Source organism: Squalius cephalus (assembly GCF_949319135.1).
Source record: "Squalius cephalus genome assembly, chromosome: 22".
Lineage (NCBI taxonomy): Eukaryota > Metazoa > Chordata > Actinopteri > Cypriniformes > Leuciscidae > Squalius > Squalius cephalus.
Window position 1 is genome coordinate 17,840,746 of NC_137143.1, and position 26,819 is coordinate 17,867,564.

Here is a 26,819-nt window from a genome sequence, read left to right on the forward strand (position 1 = left end):
CTCAGCACGAACACATCCACCAGGTGAGACGGCGATTCATCATTGTGTGTTATCTATTTATTATGGTGTATCAACAGACACTGGTTTTTTGAAGCAGGGCACAGGTTTACTGTCTGCAGGCCACTGCTGCTACTTCTAATACAAGATAATCAGCCATCATTAAACTCAATGAGAGATGGCAAGTGGATAAGGAGGGAATCACCTATAACAGGGTTGAAATAACAACTAATAAAAATGGAGGAGTGATGGAAAGGAAGTGACACAAAAGAGGATGAGGGAAGGATGGATGAAGAAAAGCAAGGGAAGACAGAGGTGTGGGTGTTCGTGGGTTTGAGTTTCGACCGCAACACAGTACAATCCTATTTCCCCATGGAAACATGCTTTCTCACCATTAGGTTTCTGTTGCCTCTAAACTGTCAAATAAAAGGCACAAAGGCTAAACACAAAACAAAACAAAACAAAACAACAATAAAAATAATTGATTAAATAAATTTAAGACACAGAATGCAAGTTTCGCAGCTAGAGGTCGCTTATTCAAAACAATAACAATTAGCGAATGCTAATGAGAGAAACCTGCGCAACACACCCAGTAGCACCGCACTGCAGTACACGAAATCCAGGGGGGCGGAGTTGGATCCAGATCTAAGGGGTGGAGAATGGTAGGTTTAGGGGTGGGTTTAGGGATCAGGGGGTGGAGATGGGTAGGTTTAGGTAGGGCTGTCGCGGTGAAGGAATTTCCCTTGCGGTAATTTTGAGTGGCTCAATAGTGCGGTATGCGGTATTATCGCCATTTATTTATATTTATATTTATTTGTTGCTATATAAATAGGTTTTACCATGTGGTCAGCATGCACAAAAACGAGTAGCCTACATTTTCAGTAACCAATGTAACCTACACAAGTTAAGCTCCACTTTTCAAGGCTGAGCTGACCAGCAATGCGTCGCATGGGTAACGCTGAAGCTTACGCTTAAATGGTATTGATTCAATGCGTGACTCGCTGCTTTTTGATTCCCGCGGCTTCCTCGCGCTGTGGAATGCTGACCAGCGCTGTCGCTGATGCCATTCATGGTAAATCCCTAATAAACGTTAAGAGGATGACACGACAAATATTTCGCTTTCCTTGGACACGGAAAGCTTTTCACGTATATGACTTGACCTCAAAGACAGACGCAGGTAATCGCACGCGCTCAGTCGATCTCTCTCATTTACTGTCTGTAAGTCTTAAGAGCAAATCAATGAAGCCTCTGTACAAATCACCATGATAAAAACAGTCTTGTTATCATTATTAACTTATTTAACATTCAATACACAAGCACAAAGTTCAAAATAAGAAGGGTATAGCCTTATGAAAAAAGAAAACATGCGAAAATCGCGGTTGCTACGTTTACTTGCATTCCTCTGCGGTTGGCTTCTAAGTAGCGCGGTTTTACAATTTTGCGGTTATCGCGACAGCCCTAGGTTTAGGTATATGTAAGGTATATGTAAAGGTATACATATTACATAGGTATAATGTAATATGTAAAATCCAGATCCAACTCCTCCCCCTGGATTTCGTGTTCTGCAGTGAGGACCATCTCAACACACCGGCCTCGAGTCCCATTGGGGATATAAGAAGGAAAGATGGCAGCGAAGGGTAAGAGAGAGAACCCGGCCTGGGACATTTTACGTCGCTGTATTTATTATGCTTATATGTTGTAGTTGTCCGCTGCTGCTTCTTTCATTATGTTGTTTATGTCTATTACAATTAAAGTTACATTTAACGTTTGCTGGTTCCCGCCTCCTACTTTCCTGAACTTGACATTTGTTGAAGTTACGTTTGATCACTTAAATTCACATTATTTGACAAGTTAAAATTGGGGGGTAACACAGCGCTTTTAACTTGGTCAAAAAAATCATCCTAAAATGCATTTGAGTGTGTTGAAAGTTGTTATAACGTTACTCTGAGCATTCGCTCGGTGACTGGTATGACACACTTAAGCTAGATCGATATTAGAATATTATTAATAAAAGCTGGATAACTTGTGTTGCTAAATGGCATGCAGTTCATTTTAAAATATACTGTATGGCAGAGAAAATGCTGTATTACTGTTACTGTTAGGCATGGTACAAACATGTTACTCACGGTAAATCAAGAAAAGAGAGTTGAGCTATATAACAATGATTCATTTTCTGTCAACAAAGGTCTCCAAACAGCTCACCTGTCTAATAAAACACATATATTAAAACGACTTTGGTGTTTCCATGGAAATCGAGGGTAATACGGATTTGACGCCATTGACTGTGGTTAAAACTATGGATTTAAACATTGTTGGAAACATTTGGTATAATGCAAGTACACAATTGAACACAATAAATAACACTGTGCTAGTGGTTTTTCCATTCAAAAGTTTGGGGTTGGTATTTGAAAGAAGTTCTGTTTTCTATTTTAAGATATTTTAAAATGCAATTTATTCCTGTGATGGAAAAGCTGAATTTTCAGAATCATTACTCCAGTCTTCAGTGTCACATGATCCTTCAGAAATCATTCTAATATGCTGATTTGTTGCTCAAGAAACATTTCTTATTATCAATGTTGAAAACAGTGTGTAATTTTTTTTTTTTCAAGAATCTTTGAATAATAGAATGTTCAAAACAACAGCATGTATCTGAAATCGAAAACTTTTAAAACATTAAAAAATAATACCTGTATAAAACTTTTGAACGGTAGCGTAATACATTGTACTTTGTTTATATATTGTATATACTAGCCTTTTTGATGATTGCAATGTGTAATTGTATTTCACGAGCAAACTTTTCACTCATATATTGCAGCGATTAAGTATAACAACATCTTCTGAAGACTTAGAGAAGGGCACCAATTTGACAAAACATATTTTCTTCTCAATAAACCGATACTGAATTCTGAATTCATGAGGAAAACCTCATTATACAATAACGCATCCATGTGAGAAGGAAACCAGAGGGCTCTTGAATAGCAAATGTGACACGCTCTCAAATGCAGTGAGAGAAGTTTGTGGGGGGATGCCGCACGCTCGAGCTGGCATTTTCAAAGCATTTATTTATTTTTGGTTTGTATCCCACCTCTGTTCCTCCTCACCACCTCCCTTATGAATCTGTCCGACTCTTTCAGCCGTGCACTTCCACGCCCCATGGCTGTTTCTCAAGGAAAATGATAAAAATGTGATGGGGTCCTTTTGCAGAAAGTTTTTTGGCGGGCTTTTGAGAGAGGTTGGCGGGAGTAAAAGCGAGTGATGATGCGGAGCTCTAAGTTGTGTTTAAAGAAGAGAGGACAAACACATGCTGAGCACAGGAAGCCATCATTACCTCCTGAGGGAGAGAGAGATGAAAAGTGATAAACATACGGGGTGGTTGTAGGAGTACACCGTTTGTGTGGGTGTCAGGCATAGAGAGAAGCAGAGAAAGAGAAAGGAAAATGATATTTCTGCTAGTCAGTGACACATGGAAATGCCTGTTTACCAACATTCCCTGCACACCGAGATCTGACTCTCATGGTTTATTCATCTCTATGACCTATGACACCTAACCTAAGCTAATTGCAAAAGAAGGTGTCTTAAAAATAGAGCATCTTTAAATGGAACAGGACGATACAGCTTTCTCCTGAAGCCAAGAAGTCGAGGAGAGAGAGAGAGAGAGAGAGAGAGAGAGAGAGAGAGAGAGAGAGAGAGAGAGAGAGAGAGAGAGAGAGAGAGAGAGAGAGAGAGAGAGAGAGAGAGAGAGAGAGAGAGAGAGAGAGAGAGAGAGTCCAAGAGCAATTATTTATTCAGCGGAAACAACATTATAAAGAAGAAATTATGCCAGAGATAAACAAGGTGCTCTCCTCCGTACCGTTTTTACTTTCACTCCTTCCTTCGGGGTCTGTTTGGTGGTCAGATTGAAGCCGAGCATCTTACCAGCTAACTCTCCAACAACAGCAGGACTGAAACAGAGACATTTTTATCATTTTAATTTACTAGTACAACTGTTTCATGCAACTTTCAAATGGCAAATTCTTCTAATATACGTTTCTGTAAACATTAGTGATGCACCATAATTTATAGCACGCATAACATCAAATATTCGCAATAAGCTTTGTGCTTAGTTACTTTTGATAGGAAACAAACTATTAGCTTTCAAATTATGTCAATTTTATAATGAAATTCAAATAATAAATATGATTTTTAATGAGATCTTTAATGTGGCGTGACAGATCGATGTAGCGTCTCAGTTCAAGCAGCACGTGAACTGATAATCGCTTCCTATACTAGTTATAGCATGAAATAAACATGAATGAACATCAGAGGGTATGTTGAAAGATAAAGTACAACTTACTGAAATGTCTCATGCATCGTAAGTTTCGGACTTGCTAACACTAAGGAGCATTTTGCTAAATATATGCACTATTAAATATTCACTATATTTTTACTTAACCCATTGTCTTCATGACTTAATGTATGTTTTAATAAATGTCATTAAAGTCATTACAGGCATCGTTTAAATGTTTATATTTCAACAAAAAAATTAAGCTAATTATAATTATATCATTAAAAGAGTTTTTACTTGAGTGTTCATTATTTAAAAAAAAATGTAATTGATTATTTCATAAACTATTTTCGGTTTCAGTTTTCATGGTTAAAACTTTAATTTCGGCTTCAGTGTTTCGGTAAAAAGAAAAAAAAATTGTTGCATCATTAATAAATATGACTGTTTTCTAAGAATATTTCTCACTGTTTGGGGGGGGGGGGGGGGGGCAAAAAAGTTTATTTATGGCTCTCACAAAAACAAAGATTGGACCTCATATACAGTATGAAATAATCACTTTTTTGTAGAGAGTACATTTGAACTTTTTTAGAATAGCATTATTAATTATAGAATTCTATTAATTTATACATCAAAACTACATTTTTACAGTGTGAATATGTTTTTTTAATTACACGTCATTTGAACAACCAGTCAGTAACAGACTGATGTAAGTCTCTCAAACCTAAAATATACATCACAGTAACAAACCCTGATTAATTTTGAATCAGAAATGACTTGCGGTTCAGTGAAGGAGTCAGAACTCCGTTTGATTCAAACTGCTAACTCATAAACAATCCTGAATGTTAAGAGAATCTTTTTCACTCACGGATCTAATTTTCGCAGATCAGACGTCGCAGCTGAGCTCACGCTGTGTTTATTGTTGCGTACAGTATTCTAGCAAGACGATATTGGATGAAACTGCATGTGGACGCATGTTTTCCAGACATTTCATATCTGTCTCAAGGCATTCTGATACCGTTGTCCTATCTCTCTCCTCGTAAATTCCTGTCATCTTTTTAGTGTACTACAAATAACAATGATACAGGTTAACAAAAAGACAAAAAAATCAGTTGTTTAAGAAACACATACTAGCAAACTCGGGACGATTTCTCAGGGACACAGAAAGCGCTGTGCTCATTTGCTAGATAAAACGGATCAGGCTGCGTTTCAGAGCGTTTTCTCTGGACGATTCGCTTCATCCCAAATGCAGAAGTACACTATGTGACAGTGATACACGACGCAGGCATTCAGTCATAAATCAGCCCCTACTTGAGGAAAACTCGTGGCTTTCTGGTAAAGTTTTAAGAGACTGCCATATTTCACATGTCTCCTTCATTCTCAAGGGTTTTTCACAACATTTTTATAGTTTCGATCACACTTATAATTTGTTCAGCTGAGGAATCCATCATTCCGCATTACAGCGGAGTTTTAAGAACATCACAAATGCTGAGAGCAGCGTGATATTCTGCGCTATTTTCTTGGTGAGAAATACAGGGTGTCAAGCGACGAGCTTTAAGAGGAATGAAAGACTGGAAAGCAGGTCTTTTCTTTCTCAGAAAATGGGTTTGGGCTGGTACTCACTCTTTTGTTAAATGCACCCCTCCTTTCAGGCCGCTGTCGAACAATCCTTTGCCTCTTCCTCCAGCTAAAATCTGAGCTTTCAGGACAATCTCCTTCGCTTCTAAAGTATCAAAAGGGATAAAAAGGGTTAGAGCTCCAAAATGCCAAAAAAAAAAAAAAAAAAAACTTGCCCCAGACACAATGTGGTGCTTATGCGGGTGACCCCGGTTCGAACCCCGCCTGCAACAGTCCCATTTCCCCTTTATGTTTTATAGTATCTACTCATAGCACAACACATAACCTCAGCAAACATAAAGATAAACAAGCGAGCAAAAAAGATATGAGATCGGAAGAGGTGTTTTCATATGTAATTTGATTTGAAATATTATGATGATCTCCACAGGCATGTTTTGATGATGCGTCTTCCAGAGCGGTTAGCAATTTTGTCATTATTTCTCTCATCACGGTAACATCACTGAGACGGAAGCACACGGATGAGGAAATAATAGCTTGTCATGAGACAATGTTGAAACATTTGATCAATATTGTGGCATATGAATCATTTTATCCAATTTTGTGAAAAGGACCATATATTGTTGAGCGACAGTAGAGTGACTGAGATTAAATTTTTCTTTTTCATTACTCTATATCAAGGTGAGCGATTTATTTATTGTTTTCTATAATCCACATATTTTTACTCACTTTTTCAAGGTAAGCTGGAAAAACTAAGTGAAACAATATACCAGAACAAATCTGCAATACTTATTACTATAAAAACAAATAAATAAATGAATAATTATTTCTAATATTTAAATAATTATTTAAAAATTATTTTATTTCCATTTTATTTACGCTTTTCTACAGTAAAATTTCATATTTCATTCAATGTGTTACTTACAATTTGCAATTCCTGAGTGAAAATTGTTTCTACACCAAATACTTTTCAGTGTAGTAATTAAACATTAATATACTGTATACAGCACCAATCAATAAACAACTTACAAAAGCAAGCGAACAAAGAAAAAGGGGACTGTATGTTCAGGAATAAATTGTCAAAATAGTTTTTCTAGTGTCACCATTATAAAACTTATAAGCATACATTTTTGCAAGTTTACGATTTAGGGTGAGGAGGAGGTTTAAATCGTGTCACATTCCCACAGCATCCAGCTAGACTCATCACCTCAGAGGTTGGGACCGGAACAATGAATTGGCACATGGAATAATGACTTAAAGTCATTAATACCTTCACAAAGTCATTAATACCTTCACATGATCATAAAAGGCTGCCGTGGCAGAGAATTAAAAATGAGTTCAAAGTAAGATGTACCAATGTGTCTTGCAGACAAAAGAAAAAGCAAGGGTATAGAAAAAAAAAAAACAGAGGAATAGAATGTATTTGACAGGTGCTGTAATCCAATAGAGGAGTTCTGTGAAAATAAAGCTTATTATGAATATAGTTTAATTCAGCCTTGAAAAAGTATCAATAACAGTAGTTCAGTCAGTGTAATTAGAAGTATTTTATTTTGATGGTCCCCTTTAGACATTCTGTGAACTATATTGTAAGTAACTTTGCACCTACATACTGTATATGTCAACTAACTCTAGTATTAGTAGACTGTCTGCTTAAAGGGGGGGTGAAATGCTCATTTTCACTCAATCTCCTGTTAATCTTGAGTACCTATAGAGTAGTATTGCATCCTTCATATCTCCAAAACGTCTTTAGTTTTATTATATTTATAAGTGAAAGATTGACTGTACCGAGTCTTTCCGGAAAAAACCGAGCGGCTGGGGGCGGGCCGTGTGGGCGGTGTGCTATAGCTGTGCTAACTGATCTAACAACAACACAGAGAGACATTTGAAGTAGTTTACTCACCGTGACTGCTCGATCCTTAAGCATTAGACGATCTGCAAATAAGTCGATCTGGGCTTTGTTTATAAAACAATCATCGTCGAAATGCAGGGAACAAAGAGTCGTGCACAACCTCCGTTGATGCTTCGAAAAAACAAACTCCATCCACTATTCCCTTAACGCTGGGTTCTTTGGGAATCTGTGCAGGGTTGTCTTGCCCTGCCAACCAAAAACCCACTTCTTTGGTGACATTGACTTCCCTAAAAGCCGAGCATAGCGCTTTGAGGTAACGTACTGCTTTCGCTCTCTTCTCTCTCTGGTCTGCGAGTGCGCGCGCGGCCGCGGAGAAGTGCCCTTAGGACCCATATAAGGAAATTCCGCTCTATCTTACGTAAGACAGAGCCATACTCGAAAAAAACTTTCCGAAACTTGTGACAAACCGGAAGGAGTATTTCTGGAACAAAAATACTCCTTCAAACGTACAACTTAACTTTTGAAACTTTGTCCATGTTTAGCATGGGAATCCAACTCTTTAACAGTGTAAAAAACTCAGTATGCATGAAACAGCAATTCACCCCCCCTTTAATATCTGCTAACTCTTTATTGTGATGCTCCTCCAACAGACATTCTACTGACTATACGTAACTTTGCAAGTATATGTCTTCTTCTACTAACCCTTAACCCCTTAGTCTACTAACCCTAATCCTATCCCTAAAAATCTACTAATACTCTTAGTTATGTATAGTCAACAGACTATCTAAAGGGGACCATCAAAATAAAGAATAACTGATTATTTTACCTATGCATTTTTGTGCGTATTGAAGTATCAAACCATTAAATTGCTAAACTCAAATTCAATTAAAATAACCTTCCTTGGCTTGTGCAGAAGACTGGTCACACTTTAGATTTGGTGTATTTAACTATACTTACATCAAACCAAAACTTAGTTTCATTGTACTAATTGTGTTCTTGCAAAACACTTTTGCTGATATTGAAGTGGGAACCGGGAAGGTTATGAACATGTTTGGTGGTATTTTTAGGTTTAAGGGTTGGTTTAGGTGTAAGGGAAGAGTCAACAGTGTAATTATACAAGTAATTACAGCTGTAATTACATGGTATTTTTTAAAATACAAGCAGAATGTAAAAATAACAATAATATGCATGTACAAAATAAGTGCATTGTAGCACTTTATTTTGCAGGCCTGCTTCCCATCATGCACATAATATGTACTAATTATAGTAATTGCAATAGCTAGGTACTAACCCTGAACCTACCCTTAACTCATGTAGTTACCTTATATTGCACAGTAATTTCTTAGGTGAGTACACTAAGTACACTTCAGTAATAATAAATAATTACTTAATGTTAATAAATAATAATTAATAAATGTTATTACATAGTAGTTAAAGACACTTAATATAAAATGGGACAAACTTCATACAATCAAAGCATGTGATTGGTAAGATTTGTATGTCTCTTATGTTCACCAAGCCTGCATTTATATATATATATATATATATATATATATATATATATATATATATATATATATATATATATATATATATATATATATATATACAGTCAAAAATAATAATAAGTAATAGTAATGTGAAATTTTATTAAAATTAACTTTTCTATTCCAATACAGTGCTATGTGTTACGAAACTGCTCCGAGACACGAGGGTTAAGATCCAAACGCAGCTTTATTGTGGGTAATCCAGAGGCGTAATCCAGTGTACAGGCAAAAGGTCAAAACACAGGTAGGCAGTCCAAACAAACCAACAAAGAAACAAACAAAACAGGCAGGGACCAGAGGCAAAAGAGTAATCCAGGGAACAGGGCAAGAAATCCAAACAAACCAAAAGACAAGAAACCAGGGAAAACGCTCGGAATTGCAGTGTAACACTTAAACAAGACTTTGCGGTGAGTGAATGAATGAACATGGTATAAATAGACTGAGACTAACAGGATGATGAGACACAGGTGAATGCAATCAGTGAATGAGGTACAGGTGAATGTGATCAGTGATAAGTGATGATGAGTCCGGGCAGTGAGTTATGGGAAATGTAGTTTGTGAGTGATAATAATCTTATGTGGAGTGCCCTCTGGTGGCTCTCAAGGGCACTCCAGCTGGTGACCGTTACACTATGCATAAGTTTAGACACCCATGCTAAAGTTGACTAAAAAGAGAAATAAAAAATCATCTTTTGGAAATTGATCTTAATGCCTTAATTAAAAAAATGAGGAAAAATCCAACCTTTAAGGACACCAATTTTCTTTGTGAATGAATAATGTATCATAAATAAATAAATGTGCTTCCTTAAAATACAGGGTCCATAAGTCTGGACTCCCTTATGTTAAATTCCCATAGAGGCAGGCAGATTTTTATTTTTAAAGGCCAGTTACATGGATCCAAAATACTATGCATCCTGATAAAGTTCCCTTGGCCTTTGGAATTAAAATAGCCCCACATCATCACATAGCCTTCACCATACCTAGAGATTGGCATGGGGTACTTTCCATAAGATCATCTCTCAATGCAAATCAAACCAGCTATTAGGCTAACTGAAATAAAACCATGTCAATCTCTAGGTATGGTGAAGGCTATGTGATGATGTGGGGCTATTTTAATTCCAGAGGCCAAGGGAACTTTATCAGGATGCATAGTATCCTGGATCCATGAAGTAACTGGCCTTTAAAAATAAAAATCTGCCTGCCTCTATGGGAATTTAACATAGGGGTGTCCAGACTTATGCACCCTGTATTTTAAGGAAGCACATTTATTTATTTACGATACATTATTCATTCACAAAGAAAATTGGTGTCCTTAAAGGTTGGATTTTTCCTAATTTTTTTAATTAAGGCATTAAGTTCAATTTCCAAAAGATGATTTTTTATTCCTCTTTTTAGTCAACTTTAGCATGGGTGTCTAAACTTATGCATAGCACTGTATATTTTAAAAAGTTTTTTTTTTTTTTTTTTTTCAGGATTGTTTGATGAATAGAAAGTTTAAAAGAACAGCATTTACTTAAAATGGAAATATTTAATAAAATTGCAAAAATCATTATTGTTCCTTTTGATCAATGTAATGTAATGGAAAAAAAGATCTTACCAAAACCAAACTTTTGAAAGGTATTGTATGTATTTTAAGTGTAATATTTTTGACATTTATTAACAAAACATTTGCAACTATAGGCAGGAAATGATGAAGAGAATAGAGAGGAATGAGATTTTAAATCCACAATAGCACCACAGCTCAACATGATGGAGCATGTACGCTAAACGCAAGGCCATGGATCCCACATAAGTCATTCTTAAAGAGCCACGCTGCTCTTCACGACCCTCGGGGTGGACATTAAGAGTTCTCACACTTTAGGTGCTGATTAAGACTCACTATCGTCACTGTGATTCACACAAACCACAACTCAGCCACTGACTGGAGCGCATGCATAATTTATCACTGCCACACAGAGCTGATAGCATTGATCATGTGTGCGAGCGTGAGGGATAAGAGCGCAGCAGCGGCAAAAACAGAGATACGGAAGACGCTGGATCACTTCATCTAAACTAAGAGAGAGATATCAAAACAACTGAGGAGAGGGCTGGCGAGGGTGAAGATTTAGCAAAAACAACTCCTGTCCTGATAAGAGATCTGATAGTGTTAGACAAAAAAACTCCTGCAAATGTGATGAGCGCAGTAGAAAGACAGAGATGGGAGTGATATGGACTGAGTGAAAGAGAGACATTGAGATGGAACAATTTGAGGGACAGAGTTGTACATGGACTGAGTGTTCAGATAAAAAAAGAGTGGTCAACAGGACTTAAGATGTGTTTACACTTGTAGTTCGGTTCTCTCGGTTCTTCTGATCCGGACCAAAAAAAGAAAATGATACATTTCCGGCATTTCCGACACCTGTACCGAGCTGTAATGGGCAACGTAACTCCAATGACAAGAAAAAACAAGTATGCTTGAGCATTCTGTCCTTTTTAGGTCGCATTTCGTGACATCACATCCTGCTTTTGGTTCCTTTAGATGTCTTTAGTCTGTGTTGCATTCATATTTCAGTAAATCCGCACCAGTTTGTTTGGGAAGAGGGTTGAGATCCAACTTTTTAGCAGTCTCGGTTCACTTTTTGGTGCGCACCAGGGTTCGGATGGCAGCGTGTTACGTAACTAACAGGAACACCAGAATTTCTTTTAAAGTCCCACTGTAGTCAATCATTTTGTCCCTTAAACTCACCTTTGATCACCAAAATGACATGTAAATGTTTTTTCATTGAAAAAAAAATTCTTCATGCCTTAAATAGCTTGAATATAACTCAACACCCTTGCCTCATTTAGTATCCACGGTTCTATAAATATGCAAATTAGCCCCGCCTCCACTCACTCACACACACGCTCAGAGATCCACTCGATGATGATCACACGTTGATGTGATTGGCTACAAGGTAGTTTGTGATGTCAGAAACACCAGCAATTTCAAACTGCGTTTTTGAGACTGTCTTTGGTTCACTGAAGTTAAGGAAAATACTCAGCAATGGTGATGACTTATGAATTTGCACATGGTTTGTCTTAAAGCATATTAAAAACACCACAGAGACATATAAACAACATTAAAAGCTTGATTTTCACCACAGGGGGACTTTAATAGAAGCAAACCTGCCAAGTGTGAACACCCTTAAAGTCGACATGAAAGAAAGTATTTTCTTTCCTATTGTGATGTATATCCAAGTGAAACAGCTTCTTAAACAAAAACAGAAAAATCAATACTGCAAGTCCACGAACAAACAAGAATTTCATTGTGACTTTAATGTTGGATTAAAGAGATAGTACACCTAAAAATGAAAATTCTTTCATCATTTATTCACCATCTCATTCCAAACCTGTATGACATACTTTTTTCTGTATAACAAAGGAAGTTATTTTGAGAAATTAGGTTTTTTTTCTCTCTCCAATAGAAGTCAAAAGTAACTCAAACTGTTTGATCACCAAAATTCTTCAAAAAATCTTCTTTTGTGTTCTGCAGAAGAAAGTAATTCAGGGTTTTGAGCGAACTATGCCTTCAAGGAGTTGCAGAATTGCCAGAAAAGTAACTGATGTCCTAAGTCTTAACATTAACCATTCAGGCATCTCCAAGGTTAGCTGACAGAGATTGAGAAATTAAAATGCTCTGAAGGAGATGAAAATTAGTTCACTGTATCTTAGGCATTTGTGATTTAATGAACAACCATATAAATACAGTTGTAGTAGGAAAATTCAGCAATCATAAACAACACTGTGGGTTTTGTGAATTCAGCTGCTAAGCTACTAGCCTAAGCTGTGAACTATAAGCTCTTTTGGTGAAATGTGAATTCCATCAATATGAATAAACACACACACACACAAAATCTGTTGTTTGTGTGAACAACAGATGTGCTTTAACAGAAAGGTTTATCCAGCCATTTTACATCACTTGTTGTTTTTTTTTTTTTAATACCTGAGTTTAAGAAAATAGCTCATTAAAATTGCCGGCATTATAACACAAGTTAAAGCACTGTAGAAAAGCACTGTAAAATACTACACAAATTCTTTATTTTATGTTTTGATTTTACTTAACTAACCTAATTACAAAGTAATCAATATAATTAAAGTTATACAACCATCCAAAAGTTTGAGGTCAGTATAAGATCTTGCACTCAACAAAAGCTGCATTTGTTCTATAAAAATAAAATAAAAATACAGTACAACTGAAAACTTACACATTTAAAATAACTGTTTTCAACTTTAACATTTTAAAATGTAATGCATTCCTGTGATGGCAAAGCTAAACGCCATTACTCTAGTCTTCAGTGTCACATGATCCTTCAGAAATCATTCTAATATGTTGATTTGCTGCTCAAGAAACATTTCGTATTATTCTCAATGTTAAAAACGGTTGTGTTGCTTAATATAAAACCATTATTTTTTCCAGCATTTTTTATGAACTTTTCTTAGAAACTTCAAAAGTGTCGCGTTTATCTTTTGTAATATTGTAAATGTTATCTACTGTAATTTTAGATCATTTTAATGCAAGTATTAATTTCTATTAAAGGGCCCCTATTATGGATTTTTGAAAATGACCTTTCATGTAGTGTGTAACATAGCTCTAAGTGAATGAAAACATCCTGCAAAGTTTTAAATCTGAAAGTGCACCGTATATAAAGTTATTGTCTTTCAAAAGTAAGAGTCGACTCTGAGTCAATAAAATGAATCAAACGAGTCATAAGCCGTTTCGTTGTGATGTCAAGACAAAACATTAGCATATTGCCCGCCCACTTATTGGATGCGCAGACATCAGGGAAAACTTGAACCTCAAACCTGCAGCTGATTCCTGTGGATACTGGAGAGCATCATGTCGAGAAGACGCTCTGCTCTACAATGTGACGGTAAAGCCAGTTCTTTTTCACCGCCCAAGGACGAGCATGTGAAGAATCAGTGGTTAAAGATAATCTTTACTACGATATCACAGCAGTATAATCCTAAACCTTTGCTGTGTTCCCTATTTTACTGAAGACTGCTTCTCAAATCTCAGAGTTCAATGCAGGATTCACAAACCATTTTTACTCTTGAAAGATGGTGTTCAAAAAACTTAGTTTTGAGTTTTATATTGTGTAGTTCTCCTGCTAACTCATGTTATCACTGTCTTACTGAAATACTTCTGCTAATCATTTGTGGGCCACAATTACCTATAACTGTCTATTAATGCAGATTGTCTGTCGTTCTCACTACTTTGAGGGAATATTTGTTTTACCAATGATTATGTTACATTAGATCATTCACTCTAGAGCTCGGCTAATGTATACATTGTATACATGCACGGTTATTGATACAGTTTCCACGTGTTCACCGCAATATATTAGAAAAATACTCGGTAAATAAATTAGTACAAGTAAAATAATCGGTTTGTTGATGGACATGCACTTGTTAATGCTGAAGTTGAGGAATTACAGCTGCAACATCTCATAATGTACCTCAAACTGAGTAGTGTATCACTGAGAAACGTCCTTGCGATGGAGGTTCGGGTTGAATAACAGTTCTTCCAATGTTTCATCATCGGACTTGCGCTCGGATTTATATGGTAAAATCAACATCATTGTTCATTACTGTGTTTAGTTTACGGTGTAGGAAGCCTCAGGACAAGCCTTTTGTTTTCGGCGCGCTGTACACGGTAGGCCAATCACAACAGACTGAGCTGTCTGGCCAATCAGAGCAGAGTATATCGCAGAAGGGAGGGATTCAGAGAGATTGATTCATTTGACAAGTCGTTTGAGAGTCATTGAAAATGTGATGATGTGCAAATGTATATTATGAGGAAATTAAACAGTTTTTTTACCTTTGATGGATGTAAACATGTTGTAGGAGACTCCACAACAACATTAGGAAACTTTAAAATAGCATAATAGGGGCCCTTTAAAAATCCTACTGAGCCCAAGCTTTTGAATAATACCTGTATTACAATTGTGAATTGGAAGTACAAAAACAGATATAGCAGTACAGAAACAGCAGTACATCTGCATGCATATCCATAGCAATAATTTATATCATCATTACCAAATCAAGTACTGCATGGTATCCAGAATTCCAGTACATTACGTGCCATCCATCACTTCATGTCAATTATCTCTATTTAGCGAGAGCAGGAGTAATGCCCATGCCAAATGGTGCACTTTAACTCACAGCATCCACTTATTTCTCATAGATTAATGATGTGAGCTGCAAATTAAAAAGTGGAGGAAGTACATGGCCCATGGCTTTATGGTTTTAAAATGAGTTTATACATCACACACTTTTTTTTTTGTAATACTAACCTTGTAATGCCTTGCAGTTCAACATACTCATGTTGACGATTTCATTCACCCATCACCAGAGTGACACTTCAAATGCCTTCAAGAAAGAAAACTACCTTTTTGATTGTTTAACCTGAAGTTACACATCAAATCACGTCTTAAAATGATATATGAAGTTAATCCAGACATACATTTTTCTCTCCAGGAACAGCCTGAAGCTCCAAGACCTATACGGTCTTCTCAAGATCAACAGACCACAAATGCCTCAAATGGGAGTTTGTTTCTACAGCAGTATTTATGTGCAGGTCGTGTCTGCCTGCTTTTGCCACATTTGTGTACAATGCAATATACATCAGGTGGTTTGTGAACATTGTGTGGGCTGCGTGTCTGAGGCTGAGACGGGTAATAACTAAGAGAAAACACATTTTGTCACCCTATACTAAAATGTATTTTTAGGTTGTGTGGGTTGGTATATTCGCACTTTGTTGCAAAAATAAGACATAATAGTTGGCAAAGTGTTCTGTATTGCAGTGCCATTCTCATGTTTGAAAAAATATAAGCATAACAGCTATAAGAGCTGCAAATTTTATTCATCTTTCTTTTTCTTTTTTTTTTAACAAAGAACACACAGTGGAAGCAATTTTAGCCAGTGTTATTTTAGCATCACTGATGGAAGAAATATATTTTTATATGAAAATATATTTTATTTAGTTATTGTGTTTTTGACATTTTTATTAGCTTTTTTATGTCTATATAGTTTTATTAAGTTTTATTTTTAGTTATTGTAGTACTTCAACTTAAAGGTACGGTAGGCAATTTAGGAGAGGCTAGCAATAGCAAGCTAGCTTTGAAAGCATGAGATACCACCCTCCCTTCAGATCTTCTCCAAAGCCACGCCTCCTTCAAAACACATCAACACACACAGCAGAGTCTGCAAAGAGACAGCATTAAATTACCTCATGTCTCAAAGCACATTACAATATTAATGTGGTAAACAACTTAGAGCTCATACTTGTAACTCCTGACTGCTGCAGGATTAATTTCAGTGTTTATAGTTTTGACATAGAAACACATAAATCCAAGTCTGAGGACGTGAACAGCTCCGGGTAGAACGTCACGGGTTGCCATCTCGTAATAACTTTTACGGCATGGTGTGAACGCAGCATAAGCTTGTTGTTTTGGTTCAGGAGGAACTGTAAAAGGTGGCTGCTGTTTGATTTCAGTGCTATGTGACTGTCTGTGTAAAACTCTGTGTAGTGTTACAAAACACGCTGATGACGTGTGATGTTTGGAGGTCTGGAAATAAATTTGTTAACAGACAGGTAGGACATCCTATCGTTGCATTCGGACCAAATGCAGTGATTGGAGGAAATTTCTTCGGTCCTGAGACTTCCACAGAAGATAGATGTACACGTTTAATCAATCAATCGTTTAATCCATCCATCCATCCATCCATCCATCCATCCATCCATCCATCCATCCATCCATCCATCCATCCATCCATCCATCCATCCATCCATCCATCCATCCATCCATCCATCCATCCATCCATCCGTCCGAGATTTTTTTTTTGTTTAAATAAGACAATTTTAAAGGGTAACTAAACCCTAAACCAACTTTTTTTAGTTAATGATCTGTAAGAATGGGGCTTTATTAGTGCTGTTCATTGATTTGAGTAATTTTTTGACATTTGGGTATAAAGTGTTTTAATTCTACAATATATGGTGTAAAAACGTCTGAGTGCTGCCCTCTTCAGGTTGAACGGTGGCTACTGCAGTTGAATTTTCCTATTGGATGTTGCGGTACTGCGTGACGTAAGCGGTACTGCGAGACGTAGGCAGGTTCCAGCTCACCACGCCCTCCCTTGGTACGAGCTCACCACGCCCTTGGATGAGCTAGCGTAGATTTATCTGTATTTAGTACAGTGGTAGGTGTAGTGTTGCTGGGTGCAACAGCACTGCTGGACTGCATAGCTTTCCAGCAGACTTGGAAATTAAGCGCCAGTGTTTGCATGCACTTGGCCTGGAAGACCGTGAGTGTGAAACCTGCATTTTACAACGCAATAGAGGTGGAAATGGGCTTCTCCACACACAGCTCGCACTGAAAAGCGACGCTATGCCAAACGCTGCTCCTCCTGCATGGACTCCACCGCAGCGGCGTCTTGATGTGAGTGATATATTTTAATTACAATTTATGGTTAGGCTAAAGTCAATCGGGGGTCGACAAACACGTCGGTGCATTTTGCTGGATTTTTTCACATAGCGGCAAAATATGAATATGCCTATAGAGCGCGCGCGCTATTGACATCAACTCGATAAAACTCATCAGATGCATATTTACGTCGTCTTGCGACCCTGTGAGCAAACTCTCCATTTTAGACAGTCTGACAGCAGGTCTCAGGTGCACGCCCCCCCGCTCACGGTTTGTCCCCTCTATCTCCGCTGGGCTCTGCCCACTTTTCTAGCATTTTTCAAATATTGCCAGTGGGTGGAGTCAGGCTCTGACCAGGGGTTTAGTTACCCTTTAATGTATTTTAAATACCCAGAGATGTCCTGTTACACTAATATATATCCATATAGTCTGTATTCATAGGCAATATTTTATTAAAATATATAACACATCTTGTACCATATATTACTAATGTGGCATTACGTCAGACATCTAATGACGAGAAAATCTGTTTTCTTGCCAGCTAGCATTAAATTTAAGTGTGCCAACTCAACAAAGGTCAACTTCACAAACAAATTGTCCAACATGGTGTTTGTTCAGTAAAGTGTTTGATTATTTCATTAATTAACTGAGCTGAATGCTAAATTAACATACTCTGTTAATTTGGGGTATAATTTGCATTACTGTCATTTCATCATTTAAAATGCGGCCAAAAATTAAGTATTAAAAATTTGCCCTATAGCCAGAGTTTAAAATAAACAAACAAACTATTGCTTACTGAAGTGAAAAGCTAATATTTTCTTGCCCTAACATACTGTTCGCCCCATCTCATGTAAGAAAAAAACTCAAATATGTTTGTACAGTTCGTATGGCATCAGAAGTAATTGCAGTAATACAGACACATCCCACCCCCCAGCCCTGGAATTCATCATTAATGAGTTCAAAGGGACTTAAAGCTTATATAGCAATGAAAACAGTCAGTAGTTGAGCACTGGGCTGCTGTTTCTGCTTCACGGTTTCCTATGTCTTCAGTCCCTAATGTCTCTCTAACTGTAGCCATGACTGCAGGGTAAGAGACACAGAGGTGTCCTGTTGTTTGATATTCAGCGAGAGCAATGGGGCTGCGGTAATGGGGTGTGGAGCGGGGTTCAGGGAAGACCGTACGGTTTCAGACAGCTGAAAGAAAACAGAGGGAAGTCAAGATCCCTCATGTGTGTTTAAGACCGTAAAATGGGTCGAGACAAAGAGAAACATACTAAACAGGAGGACTGAGTTAGAGAAGTACTGTTTACTGAAGATTATGTGCTGCTATTGGGCAAATATTAGAAAATGAAACATCCTATCATACAATAACAGGGTCATAGGATGTACTTCTGTGTGCATAACAGTCACTGTAATTACAGCAAATTACTATAATATTTTTACTCATTCAATGAAAAACACCATTATTTGCTATAGGAAAACCATCATCAAAAACATCAGTAGCCCTATTCAGACAGAAATAATCCGAGTTACAATATTTAACATCCAACATTTGTTAATTTAGATGGGATTAGGATCTCTGTATTTATTTTTATTTTATTTTTTTTTAATAAGGTGAGAGTCTATTGTTTGGATGTGGTTTTGAGGGTGTTGGACGGATGGACGGACGGATGGATAAATGTCTGGATGGATGGCCTATTACCGACATGTTATTAACAAAACAATCAATAAATATTTTACTATATATACACTACTGTTCAAAAGTTAGGGAGAGGAAGACTTATACTTTGAAATAAATTATTTTATTCAGCAAGGATGGATTAATTTAATGAAAAGTGAAAAAGACTTTTACATTGTAATAAAAAACATATAAAAAAAAAAAAAAAAAACCTGTTATTCTAAACTTTCGATTCATCAAGTATCCTAATAAAAATGTTTCACGGTTTCTAAATAAATATTAAGCAGCACACCTGTTTTCAACATTGATAATAGGGATGCACTGATATGAAAATTTTTGTCCGATATGATAACCAAAACTTATTTTATTTGAAAGCCGATAACCAATAAATTCTCTGATAAAGTCTCACCATTAAAAGCAAGCACACAATTATAATATTCTAATTATAATTTTATGTAGCCTATATATGACAGACTTGTGCTGCACATGTTGCACTTTACTGTATTTTCCTTTTTTGAAGTGATTCCAATTATACTTCAAGCAATTCAGAACCATCATGATGAACTGAGGTGTCTCAGCTGAAGGAAATAATCTATTATTTATCAGCTTTAATATATCGGACATTTTTTATAGGGCCGATAACAATAACATTAAAAAATGAACAAATATCGTCCGATACCGATATGGTGGCCGATATATTGTGCATCCCTAATTGATAATAATAATATTATAATATCATAATAATACTGTTTCTTGAGCTTCATATCAGCATATTAAAATTATTTCTGAAGAATCATCTGACACTGAAGACTATTCAAATAGAAATAAAAATATTTCACCATTTTACTTTTTATTGATGTTTAAATATAACACTTATAACAACATATATAATCTGAATCGAATCCTTGAAAATAAGAAACAGTACTCAGTCCTAATAGGCAATAGGCAAACGCATATAAACACTGTCTTTCTGTGTCCTAAATCCAACTAATTTGTCGTTGGATGACAAACAGACCACAGCTCAGACTCGAGTGCTTGACCTGTGTCGGAGTGTTTTCCACCTCTAGACATCAGCGTCTGCTCCTGCCTGCACAGGAACAAGTCAAAGCGGAACAATGATCCAGCTCTACCTCCTGTCTAATGATGCCCGTCTGCTTGGAAACAGAGAAGAGGTTGATAAGAGAGGGGCACTTCTTCTGTCTCAAGTTCCATGCGTGTTATTTCAACTTCAGCTGTCACCATCACTGACAGCTTAGTTCTTGTTAAATTTATCCACCTGCTCCTCATCACAATCCTTCATAATGATCTCCCACTTCCATTAGAGTGTTGCCATGAGCGGCAAAGTAAACCCGCCGTGTATTCAAACTACATTTCACAAGATCAAAATACGAAAGTCCAAAACACACAAAAAAAAACGAACACTGTATGCTAACGTATCTTGTTTTATTGTTATCTCATGTACAGTAAGTGGATCCTAAATTTGCAGTTTTCTAAAGTAAACCGAATATACTGTACATACAAGAGTGTGCATCCTGCATATTATATGATTACTGTATGCAAACTAAATGTAATTAGACCCAAAATTCTCATCTGCCCTATTTTTATGTACTCTTGCGCTGGAGATAAAAAGTATGTAAGAAATGAAATGTGCTTTTAAAATATAGCACATTAAAACTTCATTTCCTGAAGGAAATAGTGCTTGGAAGGCAGAAAAAGACTAATATTAAAAGTTTTAGGTAAGGTTTTAGGCTTTGGTTCTGTTGTCAAAACACAGCATTGTCTAAAAGGTAAAGTACAAAAAAAATGTTAAAAAAAATTGAGAAACTGAAAACATTAATTTAACAGAAGTCCAACATTAAGACAATGAGAGATTAAATTTAAAGTAATTTTAAATTTGAGTATAGAAAATTCTAGAAAGTTTACAAAAACAAAAAGTAAAAAAAAAAATGCTAAATATATTTACCAAAAAAAAAAAATTTTTTTTTTTTGTATTTTAAGTAGCTCATTTCATATTTAAACAGGAAGTTTGGGTGGGACATATTTGAAGGTCTCCCTTATTTCCTATCCTTTAAAAACAAAAAACAAATAGGCAGTATAGGCTTTAGTTACTTCACAGCCATCAACTATGATATGCTACTTGCTAGTCGCTGCAGATAGTATCAGGGGGAGGGACTTTCTCATTCTAGCATTTGATTGGACAAAAATCTGTGCAGTACAGGATGAGTCATCAGTGATTTTGGCATGTTTTTTCAGAAGAAAAAGACTGTAAATTATATGCATACATCTGCTAAAGTCAACTAAATAGCTCAAAATAATCTAGATGAGAAATACTTAAAGTTTGTGACTAAAGTCACAAACTAAACTAAAGTTATGCAAGACAGTCTTCTTAAACGGTACATACTGATAATAATTACTCTGTATTAAAAGACCTTTTACAAAACACAATCACATCCATTGGTGAGGACAGAACCGCAAATCTGCTTTCACAATTATCTCCGTCTCACACAGCCTCTAAAGAAAATCTATACTTAGCATTCCAGACTGTATCTGTAAGCATTTTTCATACATTTTCATCATCTACTCTCTTCTTATAGCCATCTCGTCCTCCATTCTCCACCTGTCCGCTTCAACATCTGGCAACGAGAACATTCTGCTGCTTCAGGAAACGGCAAATCTGTTCACAGTACCCTTGAGCGTGGCACATTAACCTTACCTCAAATCTCACCCACCCTCATCAGCCACCGTAAATGGAAACACACCGGTTGTGTGGCGTGCAAATACAGGCATAATAAAGCTTGTATGAGTGCTTTTCGGCGAGAAAAAGAGGTGAAACTAAATGAAAATTCTATGTGACTCGGTTTTGAATGGTGAAAAAGAATGCAAAAGAATGGTTGTTTTCTCAGGGTTCCAGATAGGTAATGATGATGGTAAGAACATTCCATGCATCATCCATCTTTCCTGTATGACAGCATTGTATGCTGCAATCCTGTCAGTCCTGGTGCATTCTGGGAATTTATGCAGTGGTATAGCTTCATAGAATGATACCGCTGACTTGTCAAAATGTCACAGACTTCGCTGAAGCTCATATTCACTCATATAACTTTAGCTGACTGACGTGTTATTTCCAAAGTAGTTACCAACAACGCTTAGGTGATTTTTTAATGTCTAGGTGATCAAACAGAGGCCTAATTAATCAAAGGAATAGATCACTTAAAAATGGAAATTTACTCATCATTTACTCACCCTCAAGTTCTTTCAAACCTGTATGAATTTCTTTCTTCTGCTGAACACAAAAGAAGATATTTTGAAGAATGTTGGTAACCAAACAGTTGATGGACCCCATTGACTTCCATAGAGAAAAACATACTAAGGAAGTCAATGGGGTACATTAACTGTCTGGTTACCAACATTCTTCAAAATATCCTCCTTTGTTCTCAGCAGAAGAAATTCATACAGGTTTGAAACAACTTGAGGGTGAGTAAATTAAGTAAGTGAACTATTCCTTTAACTACATAAACACCAGGTCTGCATTGGTCTGCATTGCACTGAAACGGTTTACAAAATCTTCAACGTGCCTTGCCTTTAATGTAATGTTTTCGAGGTAATTCTACAGATGATCAACTGTCCGTTTCACAAGCACTAACAAGATACAGATTGGTTATACTCGGTTTGCTTGCATGGTAAACATCAATTTTGCAAGGGGATTAATCCAAGAGAGATTGCGCTGGCTCCCAAAAAGCATATTTCAAGCTCACCAGAGGAGGCTGAAGTAATTAAGTGAGTGAAGTTTCCTCAGGGAAGCTGAAAGGCTTTCATTACCCTTTCTGAGTCATTGTCCCAACACAATATCAAACAGAGGAGAAGAAGAGAGCGGAAGAGAACTCCGCCTTCGTTCTGAGGCAGGCTGGCTGTGATTGAGCCGGAGTGAGTGTGTAAATCTGGGTTTGGTATCTGACCTCCGGCTGGCTCGCCGCTTTATTCCACTCTCTGGAACACTCCACAAGCTGTCAACATCCATGTCCACGTCAATCAACATCGCCGTCTTGTCCCTGATCTCCCTTCAGTTCCCTGTGAAGAGCAGGGCTACTGCTCAGATTTAACTGATTCACATAGCAGGAAATGTTGGGAAAAACTGTGTGGATGATGATCAATCAGTCTAAACAAAATGAGAAATCTTTTTTTTTTCCCTTCAATTGCACTATAGAAACTAAGGGTAATTGGGAATGCTGGGTCACAAAGGCCGACTAATCAACTAGTCATCCAAAAACTGACTATAGATGAATTATTTTCCCCTCTGTTTTTATTTTATTTTATTTTTTTATATATTTTAGGTGGCAGTGCTTTAATTAGCATGCTAATTAAAATATTTAATTACTGTGCAAACTAAAATCTAAAGCGCAGGATGCTAATTAAAACATAGCTGCAAGAAGAAGAAAAAAATGAAATAAAAAAATAAATCAACTTCACAAATCAACTAGTTGGTTGCTGGATAACTGTCTAAGGGTTCCTCAAACATTGTGATGCCAAGAAATCCTAAAATTAAACAAAGACAGCTAAATATTGAAAGCTTTCACTTATACTGAGTGAAAAGAGCATGATATTCTAAGTTGGGTCATCTTGAATGACTGGCTTTGTATATTGTTATAGTACAAAGCCTAAAGAAATTATTAAAAAATATTAAACATATCTGGAAAAATCTATAATGTTAGATGTGTAAACTTGAAGATAAACATTTTTCATTCAATTTATATTTATTTTTATAGCACTTCTCACAATAAATACCCTAATGAAAAAAACCTACAGTATGTCAAAATCAACCATGTATACTAAATGAGGCAAGTTTTTTCTTTTTTTTTTTCTTTTTTTTTTAAGTAAAAAAACGTTTAAATATGATTTGATGATCAAAGATGAGTTTTAAGGGATAAAATTATCGATTACAGGGGGACTTTAGGTATACCAATTTAGTATACTAAAAGTACATTGCAGGCATAATTGCAGGGTATTTATATTAAGTACATAACTATGTAAATGTATGTGTAGCATATTTAGCATAAAATAAAAAAATATAAAAATTATTTTTCACTAGGGTATCCTTCCAAACCAGTTTGACAGTCCTAAAATATATATATATATTTTTTTGCAAAACCATTTATCTACCTGTCAAATTTCCCATGAACCCTCTAGAAGGCCATGATGGTCAGCTATAGAGCTTTTCAAACTGAGTACTGCACTCAGTTTGAAAAGCTCTATAGCTGACCATCATGTCATTCAGCTTTCTAACATTATGACAATAACTCGTTTGTGTTACACAGAGAAAAAAAAAGTCATACAAGTATGAATTCAAGTGTGTTTTGTCAGAAAAGAGATGTCATCACACTATAAAGAGCAGTTAACTTACCTGTCATCTCCACTTACACATTATAAGCAGCAATGAAAACGGTTTATAAATACTGGATAGAAAGCACCTGTTTTCAACCTTACATAGCATACGGAAAACTGAAAGAAAATGAAACCAGCGGAATAAACTCTGTACATGAAGGGAACAAAAAACGCTGCATTTCGTCTTCTAACTTTGGTGCTCAATGGACCATTGAATACTTCTAATAAAACATGCAATTTAGAGCCACATCACCAAAATAATGGTGTGGCAGCTTCTGCTTGTAGAACGCTGGCAGCACTGTGAGTTCTGCAGGCGCGAGGTATGATAATGTGCCATGTGTAATATCAACGCAGCCGAGTCGTCAACAAACCGAAATTACATTTTGATTTGTGAGCTCCCTCAAACGCAGCTTGTATTCCCTTTGTGTGTATTTGTACAATAATTTGAAAGGCATTTCTTACAACCACTGCACAAATCATTTCTCCAATTACGATTCTTTATGATCCATAAATGTGGAGCTTTCTGTATTACTATAATATTGGATTTTTTTTTTTTTTTTTTTTGCCAAAATTCATTAGTCATTGATTGCTATTTCTTGTAAATGGTGCAAAAAAGTGCATTTTTGTTTTTAATAATAATAATATTTTATACATACAGTGTAATTATACAAACATAATGATATATACAAACATTATACAATACATACATAATTACATTTTAAAATATTATATATATACACAATTATTATTATTATTATTATTATTATTATTAAATCTCTTTTTTGCATATACATGCACACCATCTAGTCGTGTTGCTATTATTTGACAGGCAACAGGCACTAGACCATTAGCACTGTCTTTTTGTTTTTAAGGGGAACAAACACAAATCTCTTTTATCTCAGATCAGAGAATACAAGAGGACCAGCCGACCAACAGCTCTATGCAAGTCACAGCTTATCAAAGTGAATGACAGAATGAGAAAAACTGAAATAAAAAAGCTATCAAGAGAAAACAAAAGTCATTAAGTATTTTTGAAAAGCTAGACCAATCAAACGCACATACAACATTTGTAACAAGCAGGGACCATAAAGTACTACAACATTTGAACTATTACAATTAAGGCTAAGTAAATAAATGAATGATATGCAGTACCTCTGCATGAGACCAAAGTCTCTTATGTTCACCAAGGCTGCATTTCTTTGATCAAAAATACTGTAAAAACAGCAATACTGTGAAATATTTTTACATTAAATTTTTTTTTTTTTTAATTTACATTATATTTTAATATATTTTAAATAGGGCTGTCAAACGATTAATCGCGATTAATCGCATCCAAAATAAAAGTTTGTTTTTACATAATATATGTGTGTGTACGGTGTATAATTATTTTCTATATATAAATACACACACATGCATGTATATATTTAAGAAATATTTGCATGTATATACTGTGTATATATATTTATATTATATATAATTTATATTATATATAAATATTTTATATATAAATAACACATTTTTCTTAAATATATATGCATGTGTGTGTATTTATATATAGAAAATAACTATACTCCATACACACACATATATTATGTAAACACAAACTTTTATTTTGGATGCGATTAATCGCGATTAATCGTTTGACAGCCCTAATTTTAAAATGTAATTTATTTTTCTGATAGCAAAGCAGAAATTTCAGTCTTCAGTGTCACACAATCCTTCAGAAATCTTTCTAATATGCTAATTAGATGTTCAAGAAACATTTCAGATTTTTTTAACAATGTTGAAAACAGTTGTGCCGTTTAATATTTTGGGGGAAACAGTGATACATTATTTTTCATGAATAGAAAGTTCAAAAGAACATAATTAAAAAAAAAAAAAAACATTATAAATATCTTTACTGTCACTTTTAATTTAATTTAACTGTCACTTGACTTTACAATTGAATGGTTCCTCGCTCAATAAACCTATTCAAAATCTTAAAATTATGTAGTGTACATATTTGGAACACCATTAGGAATGCACAATATATTGTTACTATATTGGTTACATTTATTTATTTATTTTTTACAAAATAGTATGGAATTTTAATG

General features: G+C 35.8%; 1 protein-coding gene across 1 annotated transcript in view; it reads right to left on the reverse strand.

Moving 5' to 3' along the window:
* Positions 1-26,819, reverse strand: part of suclg2 (succinate-CoA ligase GDP-forming subunit beta) — a 117,094-nt gene that overhangs the window by 63,596 nt on the left and 26,679 nt on the right. Inside the window, exons 3-4 of the mRNA XM_079856582.1 lie at positions 5,882-5,981; positions 3,848-3,938 (exon numbers count right to left, since the gene is read on the reverse strand). Of these exons, the coding sequence (XP_079712708.1) occupies positions 3,848-3,938; positions 5,882-5,981 (191 nt within the window). The remainder of the gene's footprint in view (positions 1-3,847; positions 3,939-5,881; positions 5,982-26,819) is intronic.